The sequence below is a fragment of the Papaver somniferum genome, chromosome 1 (genome assembly GCF_003573695.1).
Source record: "Papaver somniferum cultivar HN1 chromosome 1, ASM357369v1, whole genome shotgun sequence".
NCBI classification, from domain to species: Eukaryota; Viridiplantae; Streptophyta; class Magnoliopsida; order Ranunculales; family Papaveraceae; genus Papaver; species Papaver somniferum.
Window position 1 is genome coordinate 44,674,601 of NC_039358.1, and position 17,410 is coordinate 44,692,010.

The 17,410-nt window shown below is 33.9% G+C and overlaps 1 protein-coding gene across 1 annotated transcript; it reads right to left on the minus strand.

Moving 5' to 3' along the window:
- Nucleotides 1–14,751: 14,751 nt before the first annotated feature.
- LOC113298450 (F-box protein At3g07870-like) lies at nt 14,752–15,999 on the minus strand. Its single transcript, XM_026547239.1, has one exon. The coding sequence runs from the start codon at nt 15,997–15,999 to the stop codon at nt 14,752–14,754; it is 1,248 nt and encodes a 415-aa protein (XP_026403024.1).
- Nucleotides 16,000–17,410: the final 1,411 nt, after the last annotated feature.

Below are 17,410 nucleotides of genomic sequence, written 5' to 3' on the forward strand. Positions count from 1 at the left end.
TAACAGGTTATGCATCCATTTTCATAGCTGCATAACAACTTAAAACAACACCCAACAGACTAAAAATCAAATCTGATCTTGACATGTTATGCAGTCATAACAACGTGTCATGCATAACTAGCCACCAACTTCACAGCTCTCCATCTATATCTCGACAAAAATCAGACTCTTCAATCTCGGACAACAAGCACACCCTCATATCCATTGTTGCAGACGTAGAATAAAACATCATAGATTCAAGTCAAATCCTGGCAGCAAACCAAGCTGCCGTTGATAATGCTTCTTCTGTCAAAATCTGATGTGCTAAACCCTGTAATGTCGCACCATAAACCGCCTCCAACAATCCTTGTTCGATACAAACACTAAACACCACCAATCTGCAACCATTCATATCATAAAACTGACGGAAGCTACACTCTTTCTTAGCTATTTTCAAGGACCCAAACTCTATCCGATGCTGAAACAAATTGGTACCCAAGTTAGCTCACCCTACTGGCTTCTAATTAACGCCACATCCGCTGCAAACAACCCTTGTACTCATCCCACAAACGCACAGCAGACTAGCAAGGAAACGGTGTGGTCAAGCAGCTGCAGCTGGTTATGTTCTTGTTGTTTAGCCTGACCAAATCTTCCACAGCACTAACCAAATTTGCGAATCACTCTGCACCTTTTTCTTCCTTCTTTTCTCGCTGCCAGAATTGTACCAAACCCTCACCATAGACAACATGTATCCTTCGATATCTTGTTGGTTTCAAACCCACGGCAACAGCACACATCACCCACACAAACATCTACAACAGCATTTGTTTCTTCTCCTCTTCTTAAACGACCCAGATAATCAACAATGCCCATAGCAGCAACCATTGTAACAGCTGCGAACTAGGTGGTAATAAGATGGTGGTTCAGCTTTTCTGTCGAACAGTTGATATACGCTACCTGATGGTGTTGTTGTATGTTGAGAAACAATCTCCTTCAGCTCTCCAATTGCTGCAATTTCACATTCAACACAGCCCAATAACTCCATTTCTTCCAGGAATTATAAACTAGACTCATTCATCATCAATTGCTGTCACAATCAACCACAACAACAACATCTCTTGGACAGAGAAAAGAGGGGATGTAAGAAATTCTTCTTTCCTGGCTCTCTTGAGTTAAAATACAACCCAAACTTCTACATCATCTCGATCTCCCGATTCTTCGAACACAACTACCAAAACCCATTTAATCAATCAGTCTCAGATCCCCTTTTCTTTGTTGATTTCAGTTTTGCAACTTCACCAAATTCCTTATCTGATCTTCTAAAACTTCATTCATAATCAATTACATCAACAGATCAGACCCTAACTTCTTCCTCTCAAACATTACCTCAACTGTAGATGATTCGAATCACAAACGAACCCTTGAATACACCCAATCCAGTTGACAAACGGACCCAACTTGGTTGCTGCAATTTTTAATCTCAATCGAGATTTTGGACTCTGTCGATAGATAGGAAAGAAAGCTGTAGGGAGATACGAATTTGAGAAGAAGAAGAAGAAAAAAAAAAAAAAGACCGAAACATAATTTCAGAAATTATGGGTTTGAGAATAATTTTCTTCCAGAAAATGGGTACGCGCCTGTGTTTTTCTGAGCGTGGGTTTCATAGTAGAAAAGTTTGGGAGAATGGGTCTCCCTGTAGTTTTCACTTTTGTAAACACGTATGCTAAGTGGGCCACCGTGCCTCAAGATTGAACTGGGCCACCGTGCCTCCCGTTGAATCTTGAATTCTCAACTTCTTCTATAATAGAAAGTGAAAACTACGGGGAAATCCATTTTTCAGATTTTCTCCACCGTGAAACCCACAGACAAAAATCTTCATGCGCGCACCCATTTTTTGGGATAAAATTTCTACGAAACCCATTTTTTCTAAAATTCTGATTTCGTTTATTTCTTCATAAATACTCTCAGCTCCTCGTTCTGTCTCAGAGAGACGATAATATCGTCTTCGGTGATCAGTTTTTTGAATACGTTGATCTAGAATAAGATCCCTTATCATTTCCAGCTCTTCTAGTGACCATCCAAACACGCTTGTCATCATATTTCCAGGTATTAGCTCTTGAATCACCATTGTTGGAAACAATTGAGAGGGGATCTTTTAGATGGGATGCAAGCGAGAGAGAAATTTCCCCTTGCGAAGATGTTTTTGCAGAGACTTTTTTGATTAGTATGACATCAGTTGATTTAGATCTGTAAGTAGAAAGACGAAAAAACTTTTTCTCTATTGTAACATATTGAAAATGGGAGTATTTCTGGGACATGGGTGCCATAAGTTGATTTAGATTTTTGCAGGGAACTAAAGAGATTGATTAGAGGATTATTTTAGGAGGATTTAGCAGATTTGATTAAGCTAGTAAGGAAGTGAAAATGAACAGATTGGAAAAAGGGAGGAGGTGAAGAGACAAGAGAGAGAAACATTGTGTCTAAGGAAGACAATCGTGAAGCAATAACAATAATATGATTGTTTATGGTGATTATGCAGGGTAACAATTACAGATATCTTCGTCGGACGACCGGAGTGAAAGTAGTTGCTAACCCGATTGATTTGAATGTTATGAATTTCGTGCAATAACGACAAACGGGAACTAAAGAAACTAGAACGGAAGAAAATTGTGAAAGATGTGAGAAGCAAGAAGAGAAAGAAGATTAGAGAAACCAGTGGCATTGACAATATCTCAAATGTGATAGTGCAAATTCAGAATTAATATTTGTTTCAATTTGTGGAGTAATGACATGCATTTAACATGCAAGTAGGTGTTTTTGGGAAGGCAGTGGAGCTGAGAATCTTTCATTTCAGCTTAAAAAGTGATGTCAGTCTATATTTTCAAGCTCGGAATTTTGATGGATCACGACTTGATGCATGATTGAAGTCGAGATACATATATTTGTTGAATGGGTATGAAATGGTTCTCGATTACAAGGTCCAGTGCAGGCAGCAAATCTGGGGTTCGAAAACGAAGAAGATATGGTGGTTTTAGTCATGTAATTGAACACAAAGAAGTTGGGGAAAGATATTTGTTGTCTAGTTTCGTACGGACTGTTTTCGAATTTCAACAACAATGAAATGAAATTGGGTCTGACCGGAAGTGTAAAGAAAACACAATAGAAATTGTTCTTGATGGATGGAAGAACAAGCAGTCAGTGGTGGTGAACTGGTGATTAGAGACAAACTAAGAAGCTAGAACTGGAGTTTTTTGTGAACGAAAAGTGGGTCTGAAATGATGGTGAGATGCTTGTGATGCTATACATGAATGAATGGGGTAGTATGAACTGGGGTTAAGAGCAGCAATCAAATGTAGTTGGATTTAGTTGGACATTTATGGATGCATACTGCATCGAGAAAATTTGTTGCATAACACATTCTGCAGTTTTTTTTTTTTGCATAATTTGTTATGCAGTAAAGAAAATGGTTGCATAATACGTTATGCAGCTACTTTTTTCTTAGTATTGAAACCAACAAAAAATAAGGTTGCATAACTTGTCATGCACCTACAATAATATCTACATAACATGTTATGCAGTCGTGAAAATATGACTGCATAATGCATTATGCATCGAGAAAATTGTTGCACAATCTTTTATGCATCAAGAAAATAGATGCATAACATGATATGCATCCGTAAATATGGATGCATACTGCATTATGCATCAATTTTTTATGTACACACTAAAATCAACCAAAACAATGGTTACATAACTTGTTGTAGATGCATAACTTTGTCATGCAGATGTGTAATTTGTTATGCAGTCGAGAAAATGGTTGCACAATTCGTTATGCGTCTGCAGAATGTGTTATGCATCTTTTTAGGTGGCTGCATAATGGTTATGTAGTCAGTTTTCAAAATTTTGCTTAAAATGATGATCACCTCCGATTTTTTCGTGAAAAACAAAAACTTGATATTGTTGTTTGTACTCCTTGCGTAGCTCTCTTAAAAATATTTCCAACGATATAAAATTTGTAAAATTTCAAGGTGCGGATTTTTAGATATGTTATATCCAAGTTGCGTTGCCAATTATACCCATGATGCATAACCTGTCATGGGGATGCATAATCCGTCATGCAGACATTTTTAATAATTTCATATAATTATGGGTGTCACGGTACCTAAAATTAATTGTGGGCCTGATAATGAGAATATTATTTTTTTTGGGCCTGCGCCTAAGTTTCCCAACTCTATAAATTAATGCTGTCGGAACCATCAAAATTTATTAATTAAACGAGATATTAATTAACCGATAAATTAATAATTATTAGTTTATATATTTTGTATTAATGGATAAAGAGTATTACATTAACTAGTTGGAAGCCTAAGAGCAACCACAGTGGACGATCAAATCCATAAATATGGTCCACAAACGGGATACAGTGGGACGGACTAAAGAGTAAAAGTTGGACCAAAACCAAATCCCAGACTATATTTGGTCTGAGACCAAGACCAAAACCAAATATAGTCGAGCGAACGTATAAAGTGATCCTGTGATGGGGCGGATGTATAAAGTGATCCTATGATGGGGCGGATGTATAAAACGATCCTGGTTGATGGGGCGGATGTATAAAGTGATCCTGTGATGGGTCGGATGTATAAAGTGATCCTGATGTATACTTTTTTCCCAAGCGAACATTATATGTGTGCTCGACCAAATTTACTCTTCCACCCTAGTGTAATACCATGGACTAAACTCAATTTTGATCGTTTTTTTTTTTGGTCTTTGATTTTGATCGCACCATCGCAGTTGCTCTAACAAGCTAAGTTCCAACGACATACTACTACATTAATTGAACGAGTTGCTATGCTAGCTTACCAGCGAGCCTCATTAGTAACCTAGCCAAGGAAGCCGAAGCGGATGGGGCCCCTGAGATTGTGTCACAAGGGAGCAAGCTAACTCAACCTTCCATGTTAATTCCTGCAATACTACGCCATTGGGGGCTTGAACCTGGGACCTCCGGAAACGCATGAAACTTTATATATTAATTAACTGTCGAGATCCATAAACAAACGGTTTTGACAAACCCTTTTAACGAAACTTACTAACCATAAGATCATGTGTATCTGATGGCTCAAATTTTTGATGACGTGGCATGTAATTTTGGCTTGGCTAATGTTTGGTTGTGAAAAAAATAGGTTTAGGAATGTTAGCTAAACTTTATATCTCCATTGACGATTCTTCTTATAAAATCCGAAAACTCTCCAATCATCTTCCACAACTACCTGTTATTTGATTCATCAGCTATAACATCTAACGGAAGTTGTAAAAAAATATATCATATTTATTTATTTTTGATGGATGATGAATCCTATTTTTTCTAATTTGATCAGTTGGGTCCGCATAAAAAATCTCAAAACTTGATACATCAGTAGAAAAGTTAATACCTCTGATATCGAGGAAAAAATTAATACTCTGATATCGAGCAAAAAATTAAATAATTAATTAATACTCTGATTTCTATTGAAGCACTAATTTGTGTTGGAACAATTGCCGAATTACGCCTGCACAACAAATAAAATCAAACACGAAACAAACAACGTTATGGCTGAGTCGCGGACTAGGTCGCTATCTTTAAGACGTTTCGCGGCTCTGCCTAAGATTGTGCAAGCAGTTCTTCAATGGCGCGTCGTCCCCAGGATAAAACAGCCGAGATTAATCTCTTACACAATCAAGTAAATAAAAATTTTTTTAAAGTTGTTTTTCAGAATATAAAGGATAATTTATCTAACTTATATGATTTCTTTTATTGTAGAAACTACACAGTTTTCCATGCTTGGTTTACATAGATTCTCATCCTTAACTTACACAAAAGTATATATTTCTACTTATGACTATAAAAAATCATACATTGTAGAAACAACATCAACAAAACAAGCATGTAAGTTATTTAGCGACATGAATGTAAGAATCAACAATTTTCTGTTTGCTTGTCTAAAAACAATAGGCTCATAAAAACTTTTTGCCAAAGATTTAAGGTCCTGTTTGGTATAGTTTTCAAAAACAGTTTTCTGTTTTTAAAAACAGAGAAAACAGAAAACAGGAGAAAACGCGTTTGGTAAGGACATTTTCAGAAAATGTTTTCTATCTGTTTTCTGTTTTTAAAAACAAAAAAATGAAAACAACAAATTATTGTTTTCTGTGTTTTCTCTCTTTTTTTCTTTTCTTTATTCTTTTCTTCTTTTCAGAACAAAGTAAGAGATGGGGAATGACTGCAAGTGAGTCATGGCTAATATCACTATCTCTTAGACGAATCTTTACATTTGATCCGATTTAGTTGGTTTTCCTTGTTTTCAAAAACAGTTTACCAAACAATTTTTAGAAAATGAAAACAAGGAAAAAAGGGTATGTTTTTAAAACAGTGGAAAACTACTTTTGAAAACTGTTTTTCAAAACTGTACCAAACAGGCCCTAATAGTTTGAATAACAAAGTTACTCTCTATAAGAAGTTATCTTTCAAATTATAAGCAACAAAATATTCATGACTAAAATTTAGTCTCACTATGTATGCTTTTCTAGGTTTATTCTTAGTGAATTACTTGTCACCTTCATTTTTCTAATTCCTCTAATTCAAATCAAATATGTTAAAACATAGGATATGAAACCCCCACTATTTTTTGACTCAAACAAGAATTTCAAAAAAATATCAAAATACTCCAAAAAATTGTGAAAAAACTAATGAACCAATGATTTAAACCCAAAACGTTTTGCACAATATAGTGAATAAAAATTCAAACAATTTTTGTGAAAACAACATTACCTAATTCACTACTCAAAAGATCATATTTGATATCAAGACAAGTTACTCGAAGCATCTTTATAAAATTCTCAAATATTTTATTTCATCAAATATCATTGCAAGTTGCCTAAGATTTCAAAGTGTAATGCTTTTATGAGTTAGGTAAGATTACATACATGTTACTCAAAAAATTCACCAAGTTTATAAGAAAATATAACATGCTCACATTCGTTACTAACTCATTGATTTCTTAAAAGCATGACAAAATCTCATATTTCAAATATTCAAAATTTAATTCATGTTATGATAAAATATTAATATAATATTCAAACATTTTATCCATAACATATTATTTGTAGTAGTGCAATGATCAAATTCAAAAAATTTCTAATATCAATCTTGTTTATAACAAGATATGCGGAAACTAAATTCTCGCTCATTTCGGAAGTATGAAATATTTAACAAGATTGTTCTACCCAAAGTAAACTTTGAGATCGTACCAAGACCGAAAATCCTAGTGATGTGAGTATATCTCACCACCACTTTCTTTCAAACAATTTGGTTCAAACTTTGAACCATAACCTATCAAAACAAATATGGTGTAAACCAATATATACCAACCTCTCACCATATCCACAATTCACATTAACTTAGCTTGAAAATCGTTGTTAATAACATTTGATATCCTTGCAATGCCATTCAAGAATAGTAAATAAATTCATAATCAATATTGTGTTCATTTCTTGGTGAGAGTTGATATTCACACTAGTTTTGACTAGGTTTCTAATTATTTCGGTTTTGGGTTTGTATATAATTCCATCTCATTAGTTCCAAACTTATATGAGTCACATGTTTATTGTCATACACAATAATTCTCAATATCTTGTTTCCCTAAAATTTATTCTAAGATTGAACAATCAATTTATTCAATTTAGAATGCCATTATTTGATCACTACAATAACTACAAATAGTTCATCAAACATACCTCAATTGCTTTTAAAGCTCAATTGGTTATAAACCATTGTCAATTCACTGCGCACCAACATAGAAATCAGCAAAAATGTTTCTCCACTCATTGATTAATCTCCCGCAATTTTATTTCATTGGAAAATAAAATTTTGCTCAAGTAAGTGAATTTTCACCTGTCACAATCATTCACATATGAACATTTCAAACCAAAAAATAATTAAGGTATATGCACTCACATAATTACTTGAAAATCAACTAATATAGTACTCCAAGTTTCTCTTAGTTGTCAAACAAAGATACAAAGTTATAGAATTATAACATCATACATATACTTATAACTTTCTATTAAGCATATTATCAAACATATGAGGTGCATTAGTTTGATTGCTATCAATGGTATTATTTTTCATTATCAAAACAAGAGTATGAAGTATAAAATCAAAACATGATTTTTAATATAGTTTCTTACATTTCTAATCTCAAGTATCACGTCTACTATTTTGGACAAACATACACAACGATTTGAAATCACCACATCTCTCAAAATAAAAACCCAAATTGAAAACTTGAAAATGGGTTTTAAGATAAGTTCCTGATCAAGTTTCGTGTAATACACGGATTCAAATTTTCTACACAAAGATTAGGAAAAGCGGATTTAATAAGGATTAATTTTCTGCCCGTCAGAATTTTTCAGATACGTTATGTAGTTTTCTAAAGTACTTTAAAAATACTTTTCAGACTCCAAAACTTCTGAAATTTGACATGGATGATTCTCATGATGTCTAATACAACCGATTAAAATTTCAAGACCCAATTCAATTTCGTATAGGAGATAAAAATAAGACTCTACAGCATGTTAAAAACATTCGTTTAACATCAACAATATTTGTCTATGTCAACTGTTCACAAAGAAAAAATATTTAACCATGTTAAAAACCTAGTCCATCAAAATCAGACATAAAATTTAACTCTAGGTATTAGGTTACCTAAAAATTCAAGCATCATTTTCAATTGTCAAAGAAAAATTATACAGATTATAATTCTATAAAATGAAAATAAAACATGATACTTATCGCGTTTAAGCAATTGTTTTCTTTTTGATATCCATGGCAGAATAAAACGTCTTAAAATTGTTGGAACAATTGCAAAATTATGCTTGCACGACAAATTAAATCAAACACGAAACAAACAACGTTATGGCTGAGTCGCGGACTAGGTCGCTATCTTTAAGACGTTTCGCGGCTCTGCCCAAGATTGTGCAAGCAGTTCTTCAATGGAGCGTCGTCCCCATGATAAAACAACCGAGATTAATCTCTTACACAATCGCTCTTGCACGGTGAGAGGATGTGAAACTTCTACACTTCATTCTTGCTCAGAAACTCATTTAGAAAAATAAGAGATGTTCACACACTTATTTTTCTTTCTCTAAAAATCTTTTCTTTTTGATAACCCAAGTCATAAAAGAAAACTCTCTCACAACAAAAAGGATTTCAACAACTCTCCAAGTTCTTTTTAATACCAAAACATAAAAGAAAAACTCTCTCACTAAAATGTTTCAACTACTCTCACAATTCTTTTCATCAAAATCTGATTTATAATAGTCAAAGAATTAAATAAGATTAAATAAAATGCATTAATAAGTTGGTAATTAGCATCGTTAACCAATTCAACAAAAAAAGGTTTTTGACATTAAAAACGAAATTAATTTATTCTTTAAAGGAAGAATAAATGTCACAATAAAACCATTTAAATGAGACACTAATTTATTGAAAATTAATAATTTTTTTAAAACATATAATCCCAACAATTTGTGTTTCCGTTGTTATGAACAAGACAATCGCTACATTTTTAAGCCTTAAGTGATCTTTGTTTAGCCTGAATCTAAAGTTTCACTCTCATAATGGTTACAAAGCTAAACTGTCCATCAAGCACTATCCACATTGTATTGCACTAATCATGATTGTATAATACATAAAAACATATTTTACTTCGTACCAAAATCTTGCGGATATATACACTTGATTAAAATTTTGTGTTGGATCGTCTTTCCCATCAACACTTACTAATATTAATTAAAGCCAAACACTCCCTAAAACTAATTGTGTGCAAAGTCATCGGATATGTGAACCGTCTGATATTTAAGATCTTATGGATGGTAAGTTTTGTCAAAAATGTTTGTCAAATGGTTTTGTTCACCAATCCTCTCTCATTAATTAATACTTTATTAATTTATAGATAAATTTCATATCAAATTATTTGTTTCAATACAAATAAAATACCATATCATATCTTTTACATTTCCTATATAAATAGGATATCAATATCAAATCAGACTTTTATAAACACAACATCCAATCATATTTTTTATTTCCTATCTAAACACAAGTTTAGACAATTTGGATGAACATACAGACAGCGAAATCACTCAAGACTTGCAAAATTTGATCGAGAAGTTGCGCTATCGCAATTCAACGAATATCGAAGATGTCCTAAATTATCTGGAAAAAAATGAAGTTACACAGTTGTTAACCAATGAAGAAATAATCGAGAACGTTATAAGAACTGATAAAGATGTGGAAGAAGATGATGAAAGTTCTATGATAGAGCCACCTTCATGAAACGAGGCTATTAAAGCGGCAATCACATTGAATAATTTCTTGCTGAGCTATGAGAAAACAACACCAAAAATTCTTACAATGATAAAAAAAACTAGAGATGAAATTCAATGCGATACTGATTTTAGCAAAAAACGGAAGACGACTAAATCATTTTTCAAAAATTCTTCGTAAATCATTAATGTATTGAATATATATATATATATTACGGGGAACTTATTTGTAACCCTTTTCCTCTTTTTGTTTATGTGTAGCCCACCATTAAGATCCATTATATGTGAAACCCAACTGAACACTAGTTTACTAAATTAACCTTTTATCCTATTAACTAAACTCATATTTGCTTCTTCTTTTTTTCCAACAAACAATCGTTGAAAATACAACAAGAAAATAGGAAACGTAATCTGTTATTCCTAAATTAGCTCTGTTTGACTTCTTCCTAAAGTAATTCCTTAGAACTCTCATCGCCAGCTAATATTAATATTAAAAGTTTAATTAGAATTCAACGATAATTAGGGCTTAATTAGCTCCTTCAAATTTACTGATAATTATACTATAAATGTGAAAATCCTAATTTTAATAATTTAGTGATAAAGGCGATGTTAACTTGGTGGAATCATTGTTGTGTGAAAATCCAAATTATCAAAAATTTCTATTGTCAAATTTTAGTGATAATTACGAATTTCCACTCGTTCTAATCGGTTAAGTTTTGTGAAAATCACAATTATCAACGGGTCATTGAGATTTCAATTTTTCATAAATAATGATAATTTTAATTTTCAATTGAAACACCCGTGATAAAAAAAAAGATCGCCTCAAAACTAGGTGAAAATTTGATTTTTCCCATATTGTGATAATTTGATTTTTCGTCTACGAAATAGGTGATAAATAGGTATTTCACATGAAATACCATGAAAGTTTGATCTTTCACTTTGGGATGAAAATCTAGTTTTCACAAAAATAACTTTACACTTACGCGAGATATGTGAAAGTCGTTTTCGATTGTGAAAGATGTAGTTTTCATTTTAAATGATATGTAAATTGATGTTTTCACTGGACAATCTTGGAATAACATTTATCACCTTTTAAATAAGCTTCACAATTCGCATCATGTAAAAAGAAACGGAGAAATTTTAGCTTCACAATTCACATCATGTAAAACACATGGAAAGATTTCAACTTTCACAGGATATAGACGTGTGAACATTCTAGTTCTCACAAGTTCGTAATAGTAGCATATCCACATATTTCACCATTGAACTCTTAATCAAGGAATCATGCTAAGTGGAGTAAAAAAAAATGAAAATTATGATTGGAAACTTGCCACATTGAAGACCACTTAAAAACTTACAGATTCAAATAGTTTATATTGAAAATGAGTCTGCCGTTTATAATTTAAAACTTCTTTATATCTCGAACAAACCTTCCGCGCCTCCAAAAACATGTTTGATGTTTCCCATCTAACCAAAGCAGTTTTTTCAATGCAATTTTTCCCATCAATCAAGCCCTAAATCATACAGGGTTACTACTAATTAATAATCAAACAATTGGTTTCAAGAATTTTGGAATTCTAGATGCACCAGCATCTACTTTGTCTCCCACAGTACAATTCTAAAAACGTTTCCCTAATTACTTAATTAGACGTAATTAATTGGATTTAAGTAATTTTGGAATTTTAACTGCACCGGCCGTAATTAGTGGACCGAAAATAACGGCCGTAGACTTGGAATATTTTATCATTAAATCTGTTATTTAAACGTCCACTAGTTGACTATAACTTTTTTTTTTTTGGAAATAATTCTCTTAATACCAGATAATCTATAAAGGCTAATTTAGACCTAATTAAAATGTAAAAATCAAAATCTAATTTAATACTAGTAATCTTAACCGTTGATCTGATATTTTGGGCTACAGATATAAGTAGTCTTAATGATGGGTTTCTGAAAGAGAGAAGAATCAAACTTGGATTCTTCAGAAATTTCCACTATATAATTTATATTTCATATGAGCCCTATATAGATAATCAAAAAAGTATTATCTTATCATTTTAGCGAATTATTAATTTTGGCACGTTGTCTCCGATTCGAGACCGGCCAAAAATATTACTTAAAATAATTTATTAAATAATCGAGTATTAAATAAAAGAGTTTATACTGTAATTGAATCTTTACCGCCATCCAACCCTGGAAGGTTGGTTGCAGTAAAAACATCTGCTAACTCAGACAGAAAATACCGTTCCTCATCTTTAACTTCTAGAATCAGATTGTTTTAAACTATTTCACGCATTTCCGAACTGGCTACTAAAAAAGTTACACCATACCGTCTCATGCAGTGTTTAGATCTTTTATGTTTTTGGTTTGCTTCTCATTAAAACAAGGTCTTTGGGTCATTCTAAGTGTTGTTCTGGGGAACAAAAGCTTTATATATATACATTTGATGACCCACGACCTCTGGTAAAGATAAAAAGGCTCGATATAGTTTTTAGCTGCTAAATTTACCATACTAAACATGACCCAAAAGCAAGGGCATAACTACTTGATGCAAAACGGAGTCTATAACTCAACGGGTTTACAAATTACAAGTGAAAAAATTGTCCCCAACCTGAAAAGCTAACAACAAACTATCTGACCGACGACAATACTCAGATATGTCATATATGGTCCAGCATTTAAGGTGAATCAATTGCTTTTTCTCTGCCAATAAGGCAAATTAACAAAGTCATATAGGAGCAAAATCACTGAGGACAATGTAAATGTATATTTAAAACAAAATTACTGCAAGTTAATTCAACAAACTTTAGGATTCCTTCTTTGCAGCTCTCTTCTTCCATTGATACTATCACTACTATCAAGATTAATAAAACTACCAAAAAGATAAGAAAACTAACAACAGTGTAAGCAACATACTCAATTAATAAGATGCCCAGAGCCTATAGTAATACTCAGATTTACTCCTACAGCATCATAAATAAACATCAGAGTCTCGCAATCGGGAGAGGTTTAAACTAGCTTCACAATCTGGGAATAAGACGAAATCATGATTCTGACTCAACCCAAAGTCGCATACAATCCTGTCTATGACTAATGACTAAAACAAGAGTTGGGCTTAAGCTACATTCAGAACCAGATAGTTCGGCAACAACTGCTTGGCGGCTTGGGTATGATCCAGACAAAATCCCCACATTTTAGAGAGAACCCGAACTGAATAATCGAGCTGCGGGTAACTTTCAAGAATGCAGAACCAGATATAAAATAGCAATTAACTTTCTTAAGGGAGCAAAGAATGGGAGGAGCTATCGGATCCAGACAGATACTGTACGTTCTTAAAATGAAACAAATCTGAGGAAGCTAATTTATAAAGGAATACATAACTATTCTAACAACTGCAGTAAAGTTCAATGTGTTAAATGGTTTAGATACCAAGGAGGGTGGATTTCCCTAATTGGTTGCTGCTAACAATGTAGAACCAGATGCAGCCATTGTAATGAAGAAAAATATTCTAAGTGATTTGGCCTTGAAGGAAACAGTCAAACGGAAAACTGAAACTAAACTGGGAGATGCTCAAGATGTAGTCTAACAATATTCAGAACTCAATCTAGAATGTCAGATGGGCAAGTCCACCGAGTTCCTAAGCATATATCAGTACAACTACTAACAAGAATACTACTACTTTGTTAACAATATTGAGAACCTAACTACAGCGTCTGCAGACATACAATTAGGTAATGGCAGGTGTGAAGTGGGTGTATCAACTATTTACACGAGCACTCTTCCTCTCAGACAAAGAAACCAAAATCCTTGCTGCCATTTGTTCTAGTTCCTAGTAGTAGGTGCAAGGAGCCTAGTTATAATAGCGCCTTATCATGGCCACGGAAATGTAGTGTAGAAATTGGTAGAGCCTCACTAAAAGACGGAAAATTAGCTTAATCACAGATAGTGTAGATACATAAATCATGTTGGTTCTTATAGATAATGAAACGTGCTAACTTATGTACCTATAGCTTTATATTCATGTAAAACAGAGTTGTGAACAGTACTGCCATCTTTGGATGAGTTGTGTCGTATAATGCATTATGCTACCTAGCTACATCAATAAATCATTTTGCTAGCGAATAAGGTGACGAACTGCCGATGGTACTGTATGCCTCTAAGTTCTAGCGTTACTCTACTTTAAAACTCCGTCACCAAATATAAAAGTAGCTACAAAATGCACAAGGCATCACACTTAGAATTTTTACAAGCAGACAGTGATAGAAAGAGGAGCACAACTAGCAAAGCAAGATAGCTGAAATTCAACTTGGAAAGTCGAAAACTAAGTCGTTATACATGACATAGCAATTATATAAGACTCAACATTCACAACGAAAATTACCAGATTAAACGTAGATAGTGCAGAGATATTCCTTCCTACTGCTGCATACACATTTGATTGAATCCTTCAACTTTCTTTTCAAATTCGTACATGTATTCTTCATCTACCTCTCTTGGCACGTCAACCGATTCCATTGTTTTTGTATTTTCTTCTCCTAATGCTCTCAATGAAACCAAGGTGTTCATATGCGGGATTGCTTGATATATAGCTTTTTTATCCTTGCCAAAATCCACAAGTACTTTTGAAGATGAAGAATTTAAGTCATGAATTAGGACCTTTGTTTTTGAGCGACATAAAACTGCCCCCCTACACGTAAGGCCAAGAGAATCTTGGACAACTTCTTGTGAATCTGTGTTGTCAATACTGAACTCTTTAATCCAACCCAACGACCCATCCGAAAACTTCTTAAATAGAAATATATCAGAAGTTTTCGAATCTTTATCAAAGTGGTCAGCCAATAAATAACCCCCCATAACCCCAAGTGTAAACTTCCAACCAGTGGGAAAAGATTTAGGTAATTCAACAAAAAGTTCATTGGCCAAATCAAAAGCCACAATGTTGCCATCTCCAAGCTCCCAGTAAAGAGACCCATCCAGAAATACACCACGAGTAGTAACAAACAGATCCGGTTCCTTGTCGATTTTCTTCCCTAAGTTCCTCCACCCCTTGCCACTTCCAAGTGTATACACCTCAACAATTACAAAATTGGGTTCATTAAACAAGTAATACATTCTAACAACCTTGTATTCGTTCGTAGAAGAAACATAACCAAATCCAGTCAACAAACGTTCACCCCAATCATATGGTCTCTCGAATTCAGGTAGAAACACACATTCTCTGGTGACTGGATTACAGACATAAACTGGTTCATAGTTGACCCACTCGTTATCATGGCTTCCATTTAAACAAACTAAACCATTACACGAGCCAGTAACATTGTAATAGTTAAACGGAGCTGGGTTTAATTTCATTCTTGTAACTCTATGGCAGGGTTGTTCCTCCTCTGAAGAAGAATTTGCATCATAAAATTCTAGATAATGAAATAGGCTGTTTGCATAAAATGGCTTGTCAATCACCAATAGAAAAGTAAACTTACCACCAGAAGCACCAGCAGAATCAAGATTGTTAAGGCAACGAATCAAGTGAGATTGAGCAAATTGTTGACAATTTATCACTTTATTCCATGATTTGGAGACTAATTTACAGTCTAAAACTGTTTCCGTTGGTAAACGTGTTAAGATGTTGGAGATGAGATCTCCTGAAAGCATATTAAAGTTACCCATTTCAAAATTCCTACTGTAGGATGAACGATCTACAGAGTGTTAATTGCAATCTGAAGAAGAAGGGATGACTATTAATTTAGGGTTTTGGGAAGAAATAGGTTTCCGATGTGGAGTGGAGTGGAGCGGAGTGAAATGTGAGTGAGTGAGTGACCGACGTTGACAAGGAGAAAGGAATCTTTATCACTTTTCTAGGGGACTGTTTGGGGTTTAAGCTTTAAAGGACTATGTAGGGTTTAGGGCAAAAACTCAATGAACATGGACTCGTCACTTACGGAAATTCCGACACATGTCGAGACTGTCAAAGTGAAAGTGATGATTTTTTTTTTTTTTGTGAAAGGTGTAGCCAATTCATTAAACTCAAAAATGTGTTTCCATTGTTAAAGGTAAATATTACATAATCAAGATGCTATTTGGGCAAAATTGTTGAAAGGCAAATACTTTCCTCATAATGATCTGCAATTCTTCCCTCCACCGGAAACTAACAATTCAAGTTGGGTATGGCAGAGTATATATGTTGGGCTTGAAATTGTTCTTAGAAATGCAAAATGGGAAGTAGGTAATGGTACTCGCATCAATATCTGGACTGCCAATTGGATTCCTTCCATGCAGACTGCAATTCAAGATTGGAGTGATCTGAACACAAATAATATTCAATGGGTTTCAGAATTATTTGATCCTATAACTCTGCATTGGAATATTCTGCTTCTTCGCCATTTATTTTCTGCAGACCAGGTGAACTCTATTCTCACTATTCATTTACAATTAGATCAGGAAGATAAGTTAGTCTGGCCGTACTGGCATGTTTACAACTGCTTCAGCGTACAAGATGCTTTGTGAAAGGGATTTACATATGAATATTTCAATGGGTTTATCTCAGCAATTTTGGTTAGCATTCTCGAAATTGAAAGTGCCATACAAGTTTCAAATTTTTATGTGGAAAGGATTACATGATGCTATACCTGTGAAAGCTCGCATCTTTAGGCATCTGAATGCTGATGATAAAAAATGTGTTCTGTGTAGTATGAATGAAACTGAAAATCTGGACCATTTGGTACTTCATTGCTCCTTCTCTCAAGCTATATGGAAGACTTTTTTTCCTAATCAGTTCGTTTCCATTGTGCAGCATCCCTCGGTTCTCTCCTGGATTCAGACTTGGCAGCTTAAGGGTTCAAATATAACTATCAAACACACACCTCTAGTTGTACACTTAGCTCTCTGTATAATGCACTTCATTTGGAAACATAGATGTAGGGCTGTTTTCAGCAATATAACACCCAATCATCGACTGTCATACATCAGATAAACTCTTACATGGCACAACATCATTTAGATACATCATTTGTTGCTCATGATCAGTATCATTTACATAATTGCAACTTACATCTGCCTTGGGTTCCTCCTCCTGTGCAGT

Coding starts and splice junctions, on each gene's coding strand:
- LOC113298450 (XM_026547239.1), bottom strand. CDS start 15,999: ATGGGTAACTTTAATATGCTTTCAGGAGATCTCATCTCCAACATCTTA.